The 14,472-nt window shown below is 50.6% G+C and overlaps 2 protein-coding genes across 4 annotated transcripts in view; both read right to left on the minus strand.

Moving 5' to 3' along the window:
• Positions 1-3,550: 3,550 nt before the first annotated feature.
• On the minus strand, positions 3,551-8,576 carry ZFP36L2 (ZFP36 ring finger protein like 2). Its single transcript, XM_053589886.1, has 2 exons — positions 7,139-8,576; positions 3,551-6,610 (listed from the first exon to the last, which is right to left on the minus strand). The coding sequence occupies exons 1-2, from the start codon at positions 7,187-7,189 to the stop codon at positions 5,192-5,194; spliced, it is 1,470 nt and encodes a 489-aa protein (XP_053445861.1). The 5' UTR covers positions 7,190-8,576; the 3' UTR covers positions 3,551-5,191.
• Positions 8,577-11,545: 2,969 nt separating this feature from the next.
• Positions 11,546-14,472, minus strand: part of THADA (THADA armadillo repeat containing) — a 372,355-nt gene continuing 369,428 nt past the window's right edge. For all 3 annotated transcript variants that reach the window (XM_053589884.1, XM_053589885.1, XM_053589883.1), the window contains exons 37-38: positions 13,112-13,281; positions 11,546-12,049 (exon numbers count right to left, since the gene is read on the minus strand). In XM_053589884.1, coding sequence (XP_053445859.1) covers positions 11,654-12,049; positions 13,112-13,281 — 566 coding nt within the window. In that variant the 3' untranslated portion in view covers positions 11,546-11,653. The remainder of the gene's footprint in view (positions 12,050-13,111; positions 13,282-14,472) is intronic.

Consider the following 14,472-nt stretch of genomic DNA (forward strand, 5'->3'; position numbering starts at 1 on the left):
GCTGAAAAGACTGCTTTTCCTCCGTAGGTGTCAGTAACCAACACCCACAAATGACACACCCACACATACACCGCAGAAGACACATCCAGACCCAAACACACAGCAACACCTACAGCTTCTTACACCCCAAGACCCACACACCCACCCACAGGCAGCAGCTGCACAACAGCCCAAACCACACCATGCTCCCATTTGCCTTCACATCCCAGCAGAAACATCCATACCTTGTCCCAGCACAGTGGAACACCCTTGGATCCCACACCCCAAAGACCTACCTACCTGCCCACACAGCAACACTCACATTGATTCATACACACACGTACACACATACACACGTACAGACGCGCACACACGCAAGTCACACCCACAAGTCACACCCATAGCCAAACAGCAGCACAAGCCCTCATATCCTATACAGTCTCATACTTCACACACCTGTTGACATTCATATACAGAAGCACACAGACCCACATGCCAATATTCCCTACAACACCAGGACATATACACACAGAGTTCTGGACACCTGCACACACGGCAACACCAACAAACATGCGTACCCCCACGTAGACAGGCAAGGACACATCTACACACAAACACCCCTCCCAGAGGACACCCCACAGGTCTCTCCCCAGAGACACACTTTTAGACACACTTTCAAGGTCTAGTAAAGACCTTCAATAGTCTGGAGAACAGGCCTAGCAAGGGCCAGGCCTGGAGGTGCTGTGGCTGCCCAGCAGCCTGCTCCCCCTCCCTCCCTGTTGCAGGGCTGGCCTGGGTAAGGCCCATCCAGCCACCAGGCTTCGCCCCGCCCCAGCCCTCCCCCCTTCCTCCTTGGCCTTGCCAGCAGCACAGAACTGCAACTGCCTTGGATGGCCACAGCTTTGCACATCTCCTTGGAGTGTGAAGAAGAAAAAGTAAACACAATTAAATAAGGCAACAAGACAGAAGGTAAGTCTGACCAGCCTCAGCTCAGCAGCTGGTCACCCTCTAAGGGCTGTGCCTGCTCCCACTAACTTCCAAGGCTAAGGAAGGTGCAGAGACCCAACTTCCGCTTTCAGTGAGAGTCACATCTGCCCTCACTTGCCACCGCAAGCAAAACTGAAGAAGGGGTGCCAGGGGATGGTTCCCTTCCAAGGCCCAGTGCTCTCTAGCAGGCTCCCTTCCCAGCATGTATCCACCTGAGGAGGTTTCTGAGTCTTCCTGCCTCAGGGTCCCTGATCCTGGTGCCTGAGCCACTCACTGCGGGGCTCCCAATCCTCCATCTATTCCCAGGGGCTGCTGCAGAGCGTCGGCCTTCTCAACGGTTTCTTTTTCTTTTTTTTAGTTTTACACACCCAGCTGTAGATTCAGACAGTGTGAGGAAGAGATGTACATACACATGTCCTTTCTCAGAAATAATTTAGAAGGTGGCACACACTAATTAGGCTGTTAAAGAAATACTTTAGTCTTCAAACAACCAGTAGAAATGCCACTGAGACATTCTAAACACCATCACATTCTGGGCACCCTTTCACAACCGACTAGGAAAGAACTTTATCTTGGGTGCAGCTCAGCTGACTCAGGCCAGTCAATTCTAGTGCCGATCCCCAGTCTGAGATGGGGATCCTGGTTTCTTCTTACTTGCAATTTTTACATCCATTCCCTTAATTTACAAGATTTCCCTAAGGGTGATCAAGCAATAATAGAGTTTAGTTTGCTGTTGCTTCCAGCCACTGCAGAAAGACAATGAGCTGGTAACCCTCCACTGATCAGGGCAAGGGGATGAATGATCCCCTCCATCTTTCCACGCTCCAGGGAGCCTAGAGTATAAAACTTCAGATCCTAGCTGCTGGGCTTTCAAACAAACCAATTTTTAAAAACGAATGTGGCTTACCCCATATAAAATAAAGTCTAACATTCCAGCTGATCAAAAGTACTTGTTTAGAAAAATAAGTTTTGGAATGAAGTGGAAACAAGCTCTTTGAAATGTAGCTTAGCCTAAATAGCTCCACATTTTAGACTTTTCCTCCCCATTTCACATTCTTTATGGTGTAGGGGCCTGCAGGGTCTTCACCCTGCCTAAGCCCTCCTTGGCCTCAGGCTTCCCCTCCCCCCAGGGCTGAGGCCTATAGTCAGGGGCCCACCTCCGGGAGAACTTTGAAACTGTTCCCCATCCCCTTTGGCAGCACTCACCAAGCACCAAAACGCTCCAGTTAACACCAGCGCAATCATCGCTAACGTGAAACAGCTGCCTGAGGCCTGGCGTTTCCACCAGCCTGCCTCCACACCCCCCCCACCGGCTCAGCTGTGAGTCACTGGAGACCCTGGCTAATGCAGGGCCAGTGAGTGGGGATGCAAGGATTGATAGAGCCCAGCTGTTGTAGATGAGAGCAAACTATTGCTAAATCACTTACCTACTTTGGAAAAAGTGTGTGTGTGTGCTGGAGAAGAAAAAAACATAAATTGGTTAATGAACCTGATTTTGTTTTTAAAGTGATGGTTTTCAAATTAGAAGAAAATGTTAGCATAGTAAGATTTTGTTCAACTCTTTGGAGAACCCAGCAGGCAAATCAACACAGTCTTTGCTTCCATTTTCTGAAAACCTCGGAAGAATTTGCTTTTAGGCGACTTACAGTCATCTAAAGCACAGACTATTAATGCCTTCTGCATAAATAACTTGTACGTGCTCCTTCCCCAAGGAAGTTGTCTGCATAAACAAACACCACTCAGATATAAGTTTAACACGCTCGTTCCCCTTTCCTCCTCTCTGGAGGACACCACCAGGTTTTCCAAAGTCCAGGCAAAACCCCCAGTTCATCCACCCAGAAGCCCGGCCTACGCCGCGCTGGCCACCGGCTGGCAGAAAGCTCCTCCTACTCTTCCCCACCCAAGCAGTTGTTTCCTGGGCGTCCCAGCGAAAAATCGGACCTTCAGCTGCCACTGCAGCCACGTGATCCGCCCCTGGTGACTCACAGGCCGGCCACACCCCTTCAGGCCTCCCCGCCAGACCCTGCTACCAGCCAGCCAGCCAACTGGGAGATGCATCTTATTACCAAAAGGAACAGCTAACTAATGCCCTTGACAGCCCAAATAATTGCTTTCTTTCAGCTAAAAGAGCTTGCTATAAAATACATACAGGCACAAGTGGACGCACAGCCAGTTCTCCCAACCCTTCCCCGCCCTCCTGAGATTGGGGGAGGCCTGAGGAGGAAACGGGAAGCTAGAGAAGCCATACAGGTCTGTTCAAAAAGAAAGCTATCTTGTACACACACAATTTTTTTTCCCAAAAATTTTATTGGGGGAAAACTACAAAACATTTACAGTATAATGTTTACAGTCACAATTTGTAGTGAACTGATTCCCCAAAATATATTACAACTCAAGTTGACTTATCTTATTACATTCAAAAACCTACTCTGTCAAAGTAGTCCAGAGAGTACATACATAGTGCTCCAACTGTACCTACGTACAAACAAACTAAAGCTACTGGTCATTCATCCGCTGTCCAGGAAAGCTTGGGAAACGTTCCTGCCTTTCTACATGGGAAAAAAAAAAAGATAGTACAAGTCTGGGAATTTTCTGTAATTAAACAAGGCATATTCAGGTACTTACTACATACCATTTCAGCGCTAAGAGGTGGCCTCTTCACTTTATATCTATATAAAAAAAGTGGTAAAATTCTTTTCCTTTTGTGCAGTTGAACCCATCCTACATTCAAATTCTCTCAAGCACTAATAAAATACTTATTTGGTTGAGGAAGATTTAAGGCAAGTTTGGGCCCTTCCAAAGGCACTGTGAGACTAACCCCCCCATTATTGCTACATGTCTGTATACTCAAGAGTATGTCACAGTAGAACTGGTGGAATAAGCAAATGTTCTTTGCTAGTTTATAACGTTGGAATTAGAAAAGTATGCCACATTTAAACCTGATTGCAAAGTATGTGGTCATTTTTTCCTTTAAAGTTGGATGGGCTACAACCATTATACATTCTAAGAAAACTCATAAGATGTTCTTCAAACTACTTCCACAGCATCAAGATAGATTTCTGTAAAGAAACCATGCAATCTTTCAAAATTTACGTAAACAAGGAAAGAAATTAATGAAATAAATATTACATACAATCTCTTAAATTAAGAATTTTTTACTCATTTACAATAAAATAACCAAGTGAAGTTACAAAAGGCATATATTACTGTGAAAAGAACATACACTCCACATTTTGCCGATTAATAATGGCAATCATAATTTAACATAATAAAAGAATATATATCTATTGCTTTTCATCATACTTGATAAATACAGTATGAACAATTTTCAATGTATACTTTTCACAAGATAATAAATAAGTTAAATAGTTTTCATATTGAGTTGTGGTGCAGTGGTGCGAATCAACTCAAAACAGCTAAAAATTCAGCAGTTATTCCCCAACAATTACAAACTAAGCTCTGCTCAAGGATTCCAGAGAGAGCAGACAAAGGGTTTTAAACTAAACATCCACAAAGTGATGGCAATGAAACCAGTAACCAGTATGAAACTTTGGAATGCAAGGGTTCCCCCCCCAGACATATATAACTTTGTTAAAAAACAAAAAAACAAACAAAAACCAACCCTATGGGGCTGAGAACTACTATCAAGGCATATTCTTGGCAGAAATAATGGATTCTAAAAGCTTATAGGTTTAGCAAGGTGGTTGGCTCGTTTGTTTTAGCTGGTCACAGACAAACAATTAGGAACTTCTTTCAAGATAAGAGTTCCCACATCTGGACTGTAACTAATGCTTTTCAAGTGAAGAGTTGGAATGGTGGTTGGTAGCTGCTGGTGCTGGGTTGATTTTTTCCTGAAGTCCCAAACTCATCTGAGACCTTTAAAAAAGTTTTAAGTGTTTGGTATTTTGTTCTATTCGCATCACAACTGCCCTGTTGTGAATATTTTGTTCATCAACACAAAAAGTTCGTTGGCTTTCTTTTTTGCTCAACAAGAATGAAACTTCGTAATAATAAAAATAATAATAATAAAAAAAAGACAAACCGAAAAAGGAGGGGTGGGGGGCCCCTCCCAGCACAGAGTCCAAGTGTTTGGGTCTTCAGTTTGCCAAGGGCCTAAGTTATCCCCCACCCCTGTGCCCCCCAGCAGGGGCGTGATGGCAAAGGGCGTCCTCCAGCACCCCGGAACGGCCTTCCCTTCCTTCCTCCTCACTGGCGCCCCCTTGCCTCAGTCGTCGGAGATGGAGAGGCGGCTGAAGATGGGCAGGCGGCGGCCAGGGTCCAGGCTTGGGGACTCGGAGCCGCTGAGGCTGCCCGAGCTCAGGGAGCCGCTCAGGTAGCTGTCGCGGTCCGACAGGGAGTCCGGGGGGCTGGGGGACGCGTCGAACACAGGCGACTCGGACAGGCGGCGAGGCAGCTGGAAGCTGAAGGGCGGCGAGGGCGGCGCGGCGGCACCAGCGGGAAGGGGCGCGCTGGGCGGCGCCGGGGGCGCCAGGCCCTGCTGCTGCTGGGTGCGGTAGTAGGCAGCGGCGGCCACCGCGGCGAAGTTGTGGGTCTGGATGGCCAGCGGTGTGATGAGGCTGCTCAGCTCCGGGCCGAAAGCGAAGGCGTTGTTAGCACACGAGGCAGACGAACACGCCGCGCACGGGGCGCCGGGTGCCAGCAGGTCCTCGGCGCCACCTGTGCCATAGAGCAGAGCGGCCGCCGCGGCTGCTGCCGCCGCGGAGGCGCAGCACGTCGGGGCTCCCGAGGGCGTGGAGGCGGCAGAGGCCGAGGAACAGGAGGAGGCCGAGGAGGAACAGGAGGAGGCTGAGGAGCAAGAGGGCGGTGGTGACGTGCGCGACGTGGGGCTGTCAAGCAACAGTGGCGACTCCAGGCCTCCCGGGGGCTGGTTGTGGCCTGAAGGGAAGCCCGAGAAGCTGAGGCTGTGGTGCAGCTTGGGCCGTGGCTCCCGCGTGAAGCCCAGGTGCAGCGCGTCGCGTGTGCTGAAAGTGCGCAGGTCCCCAGAGGCGCCCCCAGACGGCGCGGGCCGCCGTTCATCCGCGTTGTGGATGAAGTGGCAGCGCGGTCCGTAGGGGCAGAAGCCGATAGTGTGGAAGGTGCGGCACAACTCCGTCTTGTACTTCGGGTGGCGCGTCAAGCTGCGCAGCTCGTGGAAGCCGTGTGCGAACTGGCATTTCTCTCCATACTTGCACGTGCCGCTTTCCTCGAAGGGCCGGCACAGCTCGGTCTTGTAGCGCGTGGAGTTGATCTGGGAGCCGCCGCCCCCTTTCTGCTGCTGCTGCTGCAGGTGCAGAAGGTGTTGGCTGCGCTCGCCATTCTCGCTGAACGAGCGGTCCCGGAATTTGTTCTCCTTGTTGAGTAGGGCTGTGCCGCCGCCCCCCGACGGCTCCTTGAGGGTGCCGTAAGTGGCCGGGCCGCCAGTCGCCACACTGCCACAGCTGCTGCCGTTAGCTGCGCCCGGGAACTTGGGCGAGCAGCTGCCAGGGCTGGGCGCGGGGTGGGCGAGCGCGTGCAGGTTGCTGGCTGAGTGCCGTCTGAGGAAGCCCGGCGCAAAGCCCGAGTTGGGGGCGGCGGCCACCGGCGTCCCAACCGCCTTCTTGTCCAGCATGTTGTTCAGATTGAGGTTGGCCAGGGATTTCTCCGTCTGCCAAAAGGAAGGGAGCGGGGAAAAGGATGAAAAACGGAAGGGGAGGGAAGTGTTGGGGCGAGCTGCAGAGAACTCCTAGCCTGGTTCTTCTTTTCCCTCCCTTTTGGCGGATTTCGAATCGGCTTCCACCCTCCGCCCATACACGCTCAAAACCCCACCAAGTTCGCGTTGAAAGTTGAGGAATGGTGGTGGACACCCACTCGGGCAGTTTCGACATGGGATCTTCTGTCCCTGGGCCGCCCGGGTGGGTGGTGCAAACACGGTCCCGGAAGCCCCCGGCAGCGTGACCGCGGTCTGCTGCGGAAAAACTAAGCAGCTACAGCAGTTCCCTTTCTGCTTTTCCTCCCTGCCTGGTCCTCCCCGCCCACAAGGCGCTAGCACAAACTACTGCAAACTCCGAAAATTTTTCCGACCCGCAAGTTCAAGGTATGGAGAGGTCCCCCAAATCCAAGTATAGAGGCAATGTCTGAGAACTCGAATAGTTTCTATTTGCCCGCCTTCGTCCCTTCCTGCTCCCCGGCGTACCTTGCACAAGAAGTCGATATCGTAGAAGGCGGACAGAAGTGTGGTCGACATGTTTCTGGATCCCGAAATGGTCGGAGCCGCAGGCAGGGAAGTCGGGAGGAGCCCTCGGGGCGGCGCGGCCGGGCTCGAGCCACGACGAATAACGGGGCGAGGGGCAGGGAGGGACCGAAAGTTTGCTGGGGGGCGAGAAAGGAGGGAGAGGGAAGCGGCTTGGACTGGCTAGAGGGTGCCCTGAAGTGCGGAGTGGGGGGAGAGGAGAGAGAAGCAAAGAGCGCAGCTCCGCGCCCCGGGGTGCCCGGCCCGCCCCCCCCGCGCGGAGCCGACGGCAGCTCGCGGACTGCTGGAACTTGGCGGCCCACGAGCGCGCGCCCTATATAGAGCCTCGTGAGCGCGGCAGCCGCGGGGCGGGCGCGCCGGGGGAGGGGACAGAACGCTGACCCCGCCGGGGTCTCCAGGCAACGCCGCCCGCCGGCTCGCGGACGTCAGTCGCTTTCCTGGCCTCCCATTGGCCGCCGCCAATTTTTTTCTCTGGGGGAGGGGGCGGGAGCCCTAGGGCGGGGCAGGCTGCCTGGGCGCCCTGGGCGGCGTGGATAGCTCAACTCAGAAGGGTGCTGCTGAGTGGCGGCGGGAAGCTATCTGTTCCTATGGGGCTGTAGTGTTGGAAAGCCCCAGCACGTTCAGCGTGGCCGAGATTCTGCAGCTCTGGACGAGTTTTTCCCCGCCCGATCCTCCTAGGCGGACTCGTTGGGCTTTTATCTCCCACCCTAGGTTTTGTACTGGGCGCGGGAATTGCAAAATACAAGAATATTGCAACTATCCGTGTTGCCCGGCTGGTTTGCTAACGGTGCTCCGGCCGGGAGGTGGCGGCTCGGGGCCTGAGTCCAGTAGGTAGCCGCTCTAGTTCGACTGCACGTGGAGACACGGTGGGGGTGGGGGCGGGAGCGGCCACGCGGGCGGCTGCTGTATTAGTCTTGCCTGGAGGAGCCTGGGCCGGTTTCTCCGCCCCTTCCCCGCCCAGGCTCAGTAAACAGGGCTTGAGCACCGGGGCCTGCCGGGCAGGGCCGAGTGTCTGAGGACAAGGCGCTGGCTTTGCTAATCACATCACAAGACCTTGAGCCAGGGCCAAAGGCGCAGAGTGGCGCGGGGCGTCCCGGGCGGGGGAGCCAACTCCGAGGAGGGGAGGAAGGGCCGGGAGAGCCATGCAATCATGGAGGCAACTATCCGCCACCCTTTCCATCTGTTCGTCAGCCCGGCCTTCCCTAGCGCTCCCAGGGGTGCAGTTGCAGGCCCAAGCTCCCTGCCCAGCACAACCTTGGCCTGTCGTGCCCTCCAAGCTTTCACCTCTCCGGCCTTGGGGGCCGGAGGGCTCCGGGCCCTGCCTTAGTTTGGTGAGGCCTGCAAGATCCGTCTGAAGCAGACCCGCAGCCCAGGTGGGACACCGTGGACATTAAGTGGGGGGCGCGTCTCTCTCTCTCTCTCTCTCGCCAGCCCCACACCCCAACAGCTTGCGGGAAGAAATGCGCTTTGCCAACAGGAGCCCCGCCCCCGTCCGGGTTCAGGGCAGACACCCCCACCTAGCGCTCAGTGAGGCTAAAGCCGCTGACGGCCCCACTCTGGCGGCTGCGGAGCTTGGACCCGGACCCTTCTCGCTCTGCGTCTATACCGGCTGCCAAAAAGGTACAGCCGGGCCCGTGATTTCATCCACCTGGCAGTCTAGGCTGCAACTGGGCCCAAGCTGTAAGGCCTAGGACCCGCCAGGGAAACAAACTAAGTGACCGACACCCCCTTCCCCAGTCGATGTTCTTTCTTGCCGTGTCTCCTTGCACTCACTGGCGTTTGGTGCTCACTCTGTCGGGTAACCGGGACCGGCATGAGGTAGGCCTGTCCCTCAGGGGAGCTGACTCCTTTGGGTTGGCTCTCTGAGACTGCTGTACTCCCTCACTGCCCAGGGAGCCAGAGTCCAGGGTAGGACTGAGAGGACTTTAGGATTAGAAATGTTGGCCTGGACTTCAGGCCCTGCCCCTTGCAAATCATGTGGTCTTAGGCAAATCACATAATCTCTCTGGTACTTGGGTTTCCTTACTTGTAAAAGGGAGACAGAATTCTTGCTTTACTCATCTCTCACCTTTGTCAAGGTGCAAATGAGATAATCTGTGAAGATGTAAAAGAAAAGTACTGCAAACCATTTTATGTATTAAAACAAATTGACCAAGCATAACAATGGGGAAAGCCAGACTCCTGGGCTGTGGCCAGAGGACAAGAGGATCACAGAATCATGAGTGCACCATAATCTTGGAGCCAAGGGTAGTGGTGAGCTCAGAAAGAGGTGACTGCTTCACTGTAACCACTCACCCTGTGCTGGCCTTATACTGCGCTGGGCTACTGTGATAACATTCTGGTTTGTTCTTCATTTAAATAACCCTAAAGCCAAGAGTTTGAGGGTGGCCTTGAGAGTATGGTATTGTTTCCCCTGGAAATGCATCAGGAAAGTGTGAAACAGCCAATTTCAGATACAAAACCATCCACTTTACAGATTAGGTAGGATTCTGGAGACAGGATGTAAACGTTGTTATGGGACATACTTTGGTACAGAGTACCTGCTAGTGTAAAATAGTTTTAATATTATGTAACTACTTTCAACAAAAGGAACACTGGCTTTTTCTAATGAGCTGGGCTTTGTTGGGCCAGTTTCTAATTGTTGTGTGGTTATCACCACATTATGCCACCAAGTCTCTGACTTCTCTCCAGATAGGTCTTAGAACAAAAAAGAAGTGTTAGGATGGCAACTTCCCATCAGGTGTGGGCTACACAGATGCCTAACTAGGTAATTAATTCAGGATCACAAAAACCACATTTGGGATTGAATGGTTGCAAAGCTACCCAGGGAAATCCTGTTCTCTTTAGGACAAAACTGGGGACACTGAGTTAACTTCTTTCTTAACCTCTTCTTACAGTCTTTTCCCTATATTTCCAGTATGGCTGCCCTTTGTTTTTCTATTTTAGAAACAGTCTTGCTGTGGTGTCCAGCTTGGAGTGCAGTGGCTATTCACAGGCACAATTATGCCTCGGTACAGCCTGAAACTCTGAAGATCAAGAGATCCTCCCACTTCAGCCTCCTGAGTAGCTGGGACAGTGGGATGTTCACCAATGATCCCAGCTTATCACAATATTTTTAGTGTTAGGTGGGTTTTTTTCTTTTTTTTTTTGGTTTTTGGCCTGGGCTGGGTTTGAACCCGCCACCTCCGGCATATGGGACCGGCGCCCTACCCCTTGAGCCACAGGCACCGCCAGGTGGTTTTTTTTTCAAATAGAGACAAATATCAGTTCTTCTGCAATAGGGAATGACCACGCCAAACTCCTCTAACCTCCCCCCTCCACACCCTAAAACATCAATAAAATAATTCTAAGTGACCGCTCATCTAAGAAGTATTGAAAAATTTATACAGACCCTAAGAGCTGGAACAAGTTTATATACTGTGACTGAGATGGCTTTTTCAGGTAACTAGGATGAAAAATGAGTGTGGATGAGGCTATCCAAGCTATGAATCTCAAGATAATCTGTGGGTAGCACTTACTCTGAAATTAAAAGGTAAAAACAGGACCAGCAGCAAAATGTATGCAAGAGTGCCACCTGCTGGGTGTCTGAGGAAGTGGGCTGGACTTGGCTTGAACAGGGAAAAAACTTTTTTAGATTAAATCACTGAAATGGATAAATGTGTTTACTGGCATCTTAAATGAGAATTTTCTTGTTACTGCCACCACGTAAATTATAGTAAACAGTATAGGCATCAAAGAAATCATTTATTCTGGCTTTCATTTTCCCAGATTCCTTCTAGTAGCCAAGAGTACTCTTACGCTTTTGCTGTGTTTCCTGTCACTAGCACAAACACTTTTTGGAGGGATAAAGGGTGCTCTCAATGGCTCACAAATGGAATGTGAAGGCTACTGCAGGACTTACACATACAATAAAAACTAAATTGTGTGTACATGGTTAGTACTTGATTCTCCCAGGATCCAACATTTAAGAATATTATTTCTGCTATAGTAGAATGGGATAAAATTTAGAAATATTTCCAAATGGGCTTTCTGTCCACTAATCTAGTCCCTACATACGGCCAAAAAGGGGGGGTGGGGGAGTAATCGTGTGCTAAAACCTAATTCTGTGTAGTCCTTTCACACAGAATGCAGGGTGGCTATGGTGGGATGTTAGAGGTTCCAGGGGAAAAAAGGCTAATTTAGGCCTGCAAGTGGCCCACACCTGGGGACAGGGTAAATATCCAACAGGGTTACCTCAATTCCTACAATAGCAGTAATAAACTAGGCTGCCTTGAATGTGTGAACTGAAGAAAAGTTCCTCTGTAAGACATGTCAGAAGACCAGACTCACACAGGTGGGGGAGGCATGAAAGGGACAACATTGTGTGTGAATTTCTGTTTAAAGTGTCTCCTATAGATTTAGTGGATGAATAATCCATACCCTCACCCCCACCCCCACCCCAGCCTAAATTTTCCTTCTTCAACATGCTGTTTCTGTTCTTGGAAGAGTTAATGGTCTTGCTTCTGCAGGAGAGTCCAAAGTACTAAAAACGAGGGTGTCTTCCCCTTCCTTTCCTTCTAGAAAGGCCAGCAGCTTCAAGCAAGCCAAAGTCCTTTCCTTCTGAATGCGCAGTCTTGTGAACTCCACTGTCTTCAAAAACTCAGCAGCCGGTGGAAGCTCTCTGAAGAGCTGAGAAAGGAGGTGGCATTGCTCTGACACTGTTCTTTGAAGGTGAGAGAGCCTCTCAGGGCTAGGAGGACGCCAGCCAGACTTGGAGAGGAGCTGGAAGAGGTGTTTGCGGAGGTAATTCACAAACATTAGGGTCTCAGCCCAGAAGTTGACTTCTTCTTTTTCAAACAGGTATTCTCCTTCCACCTAAATCAAATGAAAAAGCCAAAATTCAGCTTTACAGGGAATGTTGACAGGCCCCAGTCCAGACCAAGCAGAGCCCTGCCAGATGCAAGAGATGTGTCCCCTCCCCCAACTGACAGAGGGCCCACTCTCGCCTGTCAACACCCATACACACACACTACTTGCAGCCTTGAAGGTCACCTTCTGTTCTCACTCATTGTACTTCTCTACCAGAGAGGAATTTTTTCCCCCCAGACTTAACATGACTTTTGATAAAGATGTGTTTGTGGTTCAAAGCCAAGGTATTTTGGGGGATTGATGTTGAAAAGGGGGCCTAAACAAGGAGTGGGCCGTAAGGTGCATCTATTAATAGAAATCAGAGAGGGAGGGAGGAAGGGCAACCTTAGCAATAGACCAAAGAATTACCAAATATAAGACATTAATCTCTGAGCATGAAACCAAATTTCTATAATTATGTGGATTTTCAAGGTCATTTTATCACAGACACTTTATCATGTCTCCAGATTTCCCATAAACAGGCTGCTTTTTGAACTCTTGGCCTGTTGGGATGCCAATCAAGCTGAGTCAGACACTGGTGGCTATGAATTTCAGTTTTCAGGATGCTTTCGCTGCTTCTCTTGGTCCTTAGTTTCGCTGTCTGTGACCACTCCAATCCTGGACAGGGCTAATAGTTTTCTTTAAGCAACAATTTCCCTGGAAACACCCTTATTCTCTGGAAATGCTTTACCCTCAAACCTAACTTTGGGGAGCCCCAGGCAGTCAACTAAGAAGCAGTCTCCATAATTATATTCTCAACACCCAAGGGGCTTATTTCAAAGTTTTCTCCCCCAACTGATCTGAAGGCTTACTACTAAAACCCCAAAAATTAGCATGAAAGCATCCCCGGTGCCCAAAGCAGCAGCCAGCAGGTGACTTTCCTGATCAGTTTCTGTTCTGTGTCTGGGCATCCACAGGCTCACGTTCGGCAGGCACATGAAGCCTAATTAAGCCTGAAGCACTGCACCCAATGGTAAACTTTAGGGCACTGCGAGCCTTCCTCCCACCGCCTTAACAGTCTGGGATTACCTGCTGCAGGCTCTCCACACAGATCACAAGGTCGTCATCCTCTCCCAACAGCCATCCCAGCAGGATGGGCAGTCCAGGGGCCAGCTGGTCCCACTGCTGAAGCAGGTCACACAGGACGGCCAGGGCCAGAGCCAAAGCAATGGAGGCATCCACCTGGCAGAAGGCGAATTCTGTAGAGAAGGGAGAGAGGCTTGCAGTCAGTGTCCTGTGCAGGGCTGAGGACTCTGAGGGCCGCAGGTAGAATCACTGCTAGCAGCTTGGCAGAGAACCTGGTGGATGGGCTCACTGAAGGCTATATATTTTTTAAAGACAAAGTCTCACTCTGTCATTCTGGCTAGAGTGTAGTGACATCATTATAGCTCACAGCAACCTCAAACTCCTGGGTTCAAATGATCCTCCTGTCTCAGCCTCCCAAGTAGCTGGGACTACTGTACAAGCTATCATGCCAGCTAATTTTTCTAATTTTTTAGAGATAGGTCTTGCTATTGCTCTGGGTGTCGGTGAAGGCTGTTAATCTCCTTTTGAATCCTGCTGTCCACACAGCTAGAATGAGTCCTTTGCTTGAACCCCAGTATGGACAGAAGCAGCCTCACCTGCAGGACTAGACAGCTCTCTCCCATCAGCTCCTCCAGTGTAACTGGACGGTGAGGAAAGCCTCCCGCCCAGTGTCTCTTCTGCTGGCCTGTGCTATTTTGCCCCTTCCTCAGATAGCAGATCTTTGGGCACAAGCCACGTTAAACCTCTTAACATCTTATAGTAGGGCATCAGTGTACTTTTCCTTAAGGGACCAGAGAGAAAATATTTTAGACTTTGCAGGCTGTAAGTTAAGTTGTCTGTTACAACTCCTCAACTCTGCTGAAAGCAGCCATAGATGATTTGGGTTGTGGCTGTGTTCCAATAAAACTTTATTTATGGACACTGAAGTGTGAACTTCACGTGTATGCTTGTGATTTGTTTCAACCATTTATAAATGTAAAAACCAGCTATAGCTCATGGACCACACAAAAGCAGGCGGTAGGCTGCATTTGGCTCCTGCCTTGCTGCCCTCTATCTTGGAGCGAATCTTCTTTGTCATCCTGGCTGGCTGAGTGAGACAGGTTGCTGATGGAGAAAGCGGGATATCTGGGGGAAACCACTGCTTATTTCACCATTTGGCCTTAGTCAGTCCTAAATATGGGTTTGTAGGGAGGCTCAGGGTGTTGACACTTCTGCCAGCAACCCTGCCCCTCCCACCCCAACCTGGAGGAGGTCTTAAACATAAAACTGAAATCCCACCACAGACAGTGAGCCTCTGTTGATCCATCCTGTTCTAACGTCCGTCTTTCTTTCTTTTTTTTGTTTTGAGACAAAGTCTTACTTTG

The sequence above is a fragment of the Nycticebus coucang genome, chromosome 4, assembly GCF_027406575.1.
Source record: "Nycticebus coucang isolate mNycCou1 chromosome 4, mNycCou1.pri, whole genome shotgun sequence".
Classification (NCBI taxonomy): Eukaryota; Metazoa; Chordata; class Mammalia; order Primates; family Lorisidae; genus Nycticebus; species Nycticebus coucang.

Bases quoted from the DNA above. Each gene is read 5' to 3' on its own strand.
- ZFP36L2 (XM_053589886.1), bottom strand. From the start codon at position 7,189: ATGTCGACCACACTTCTGTCCGCCTTCTACGATATCGACTTCTTGTGC. The intron at 6,611-7,138 runs GTACGCCGGGGA...TCCTTTTGGCAG, and splicing joins ATATCGACTTCTTGTGCAAG to ACGGAGAAATCCCTGGCCAA.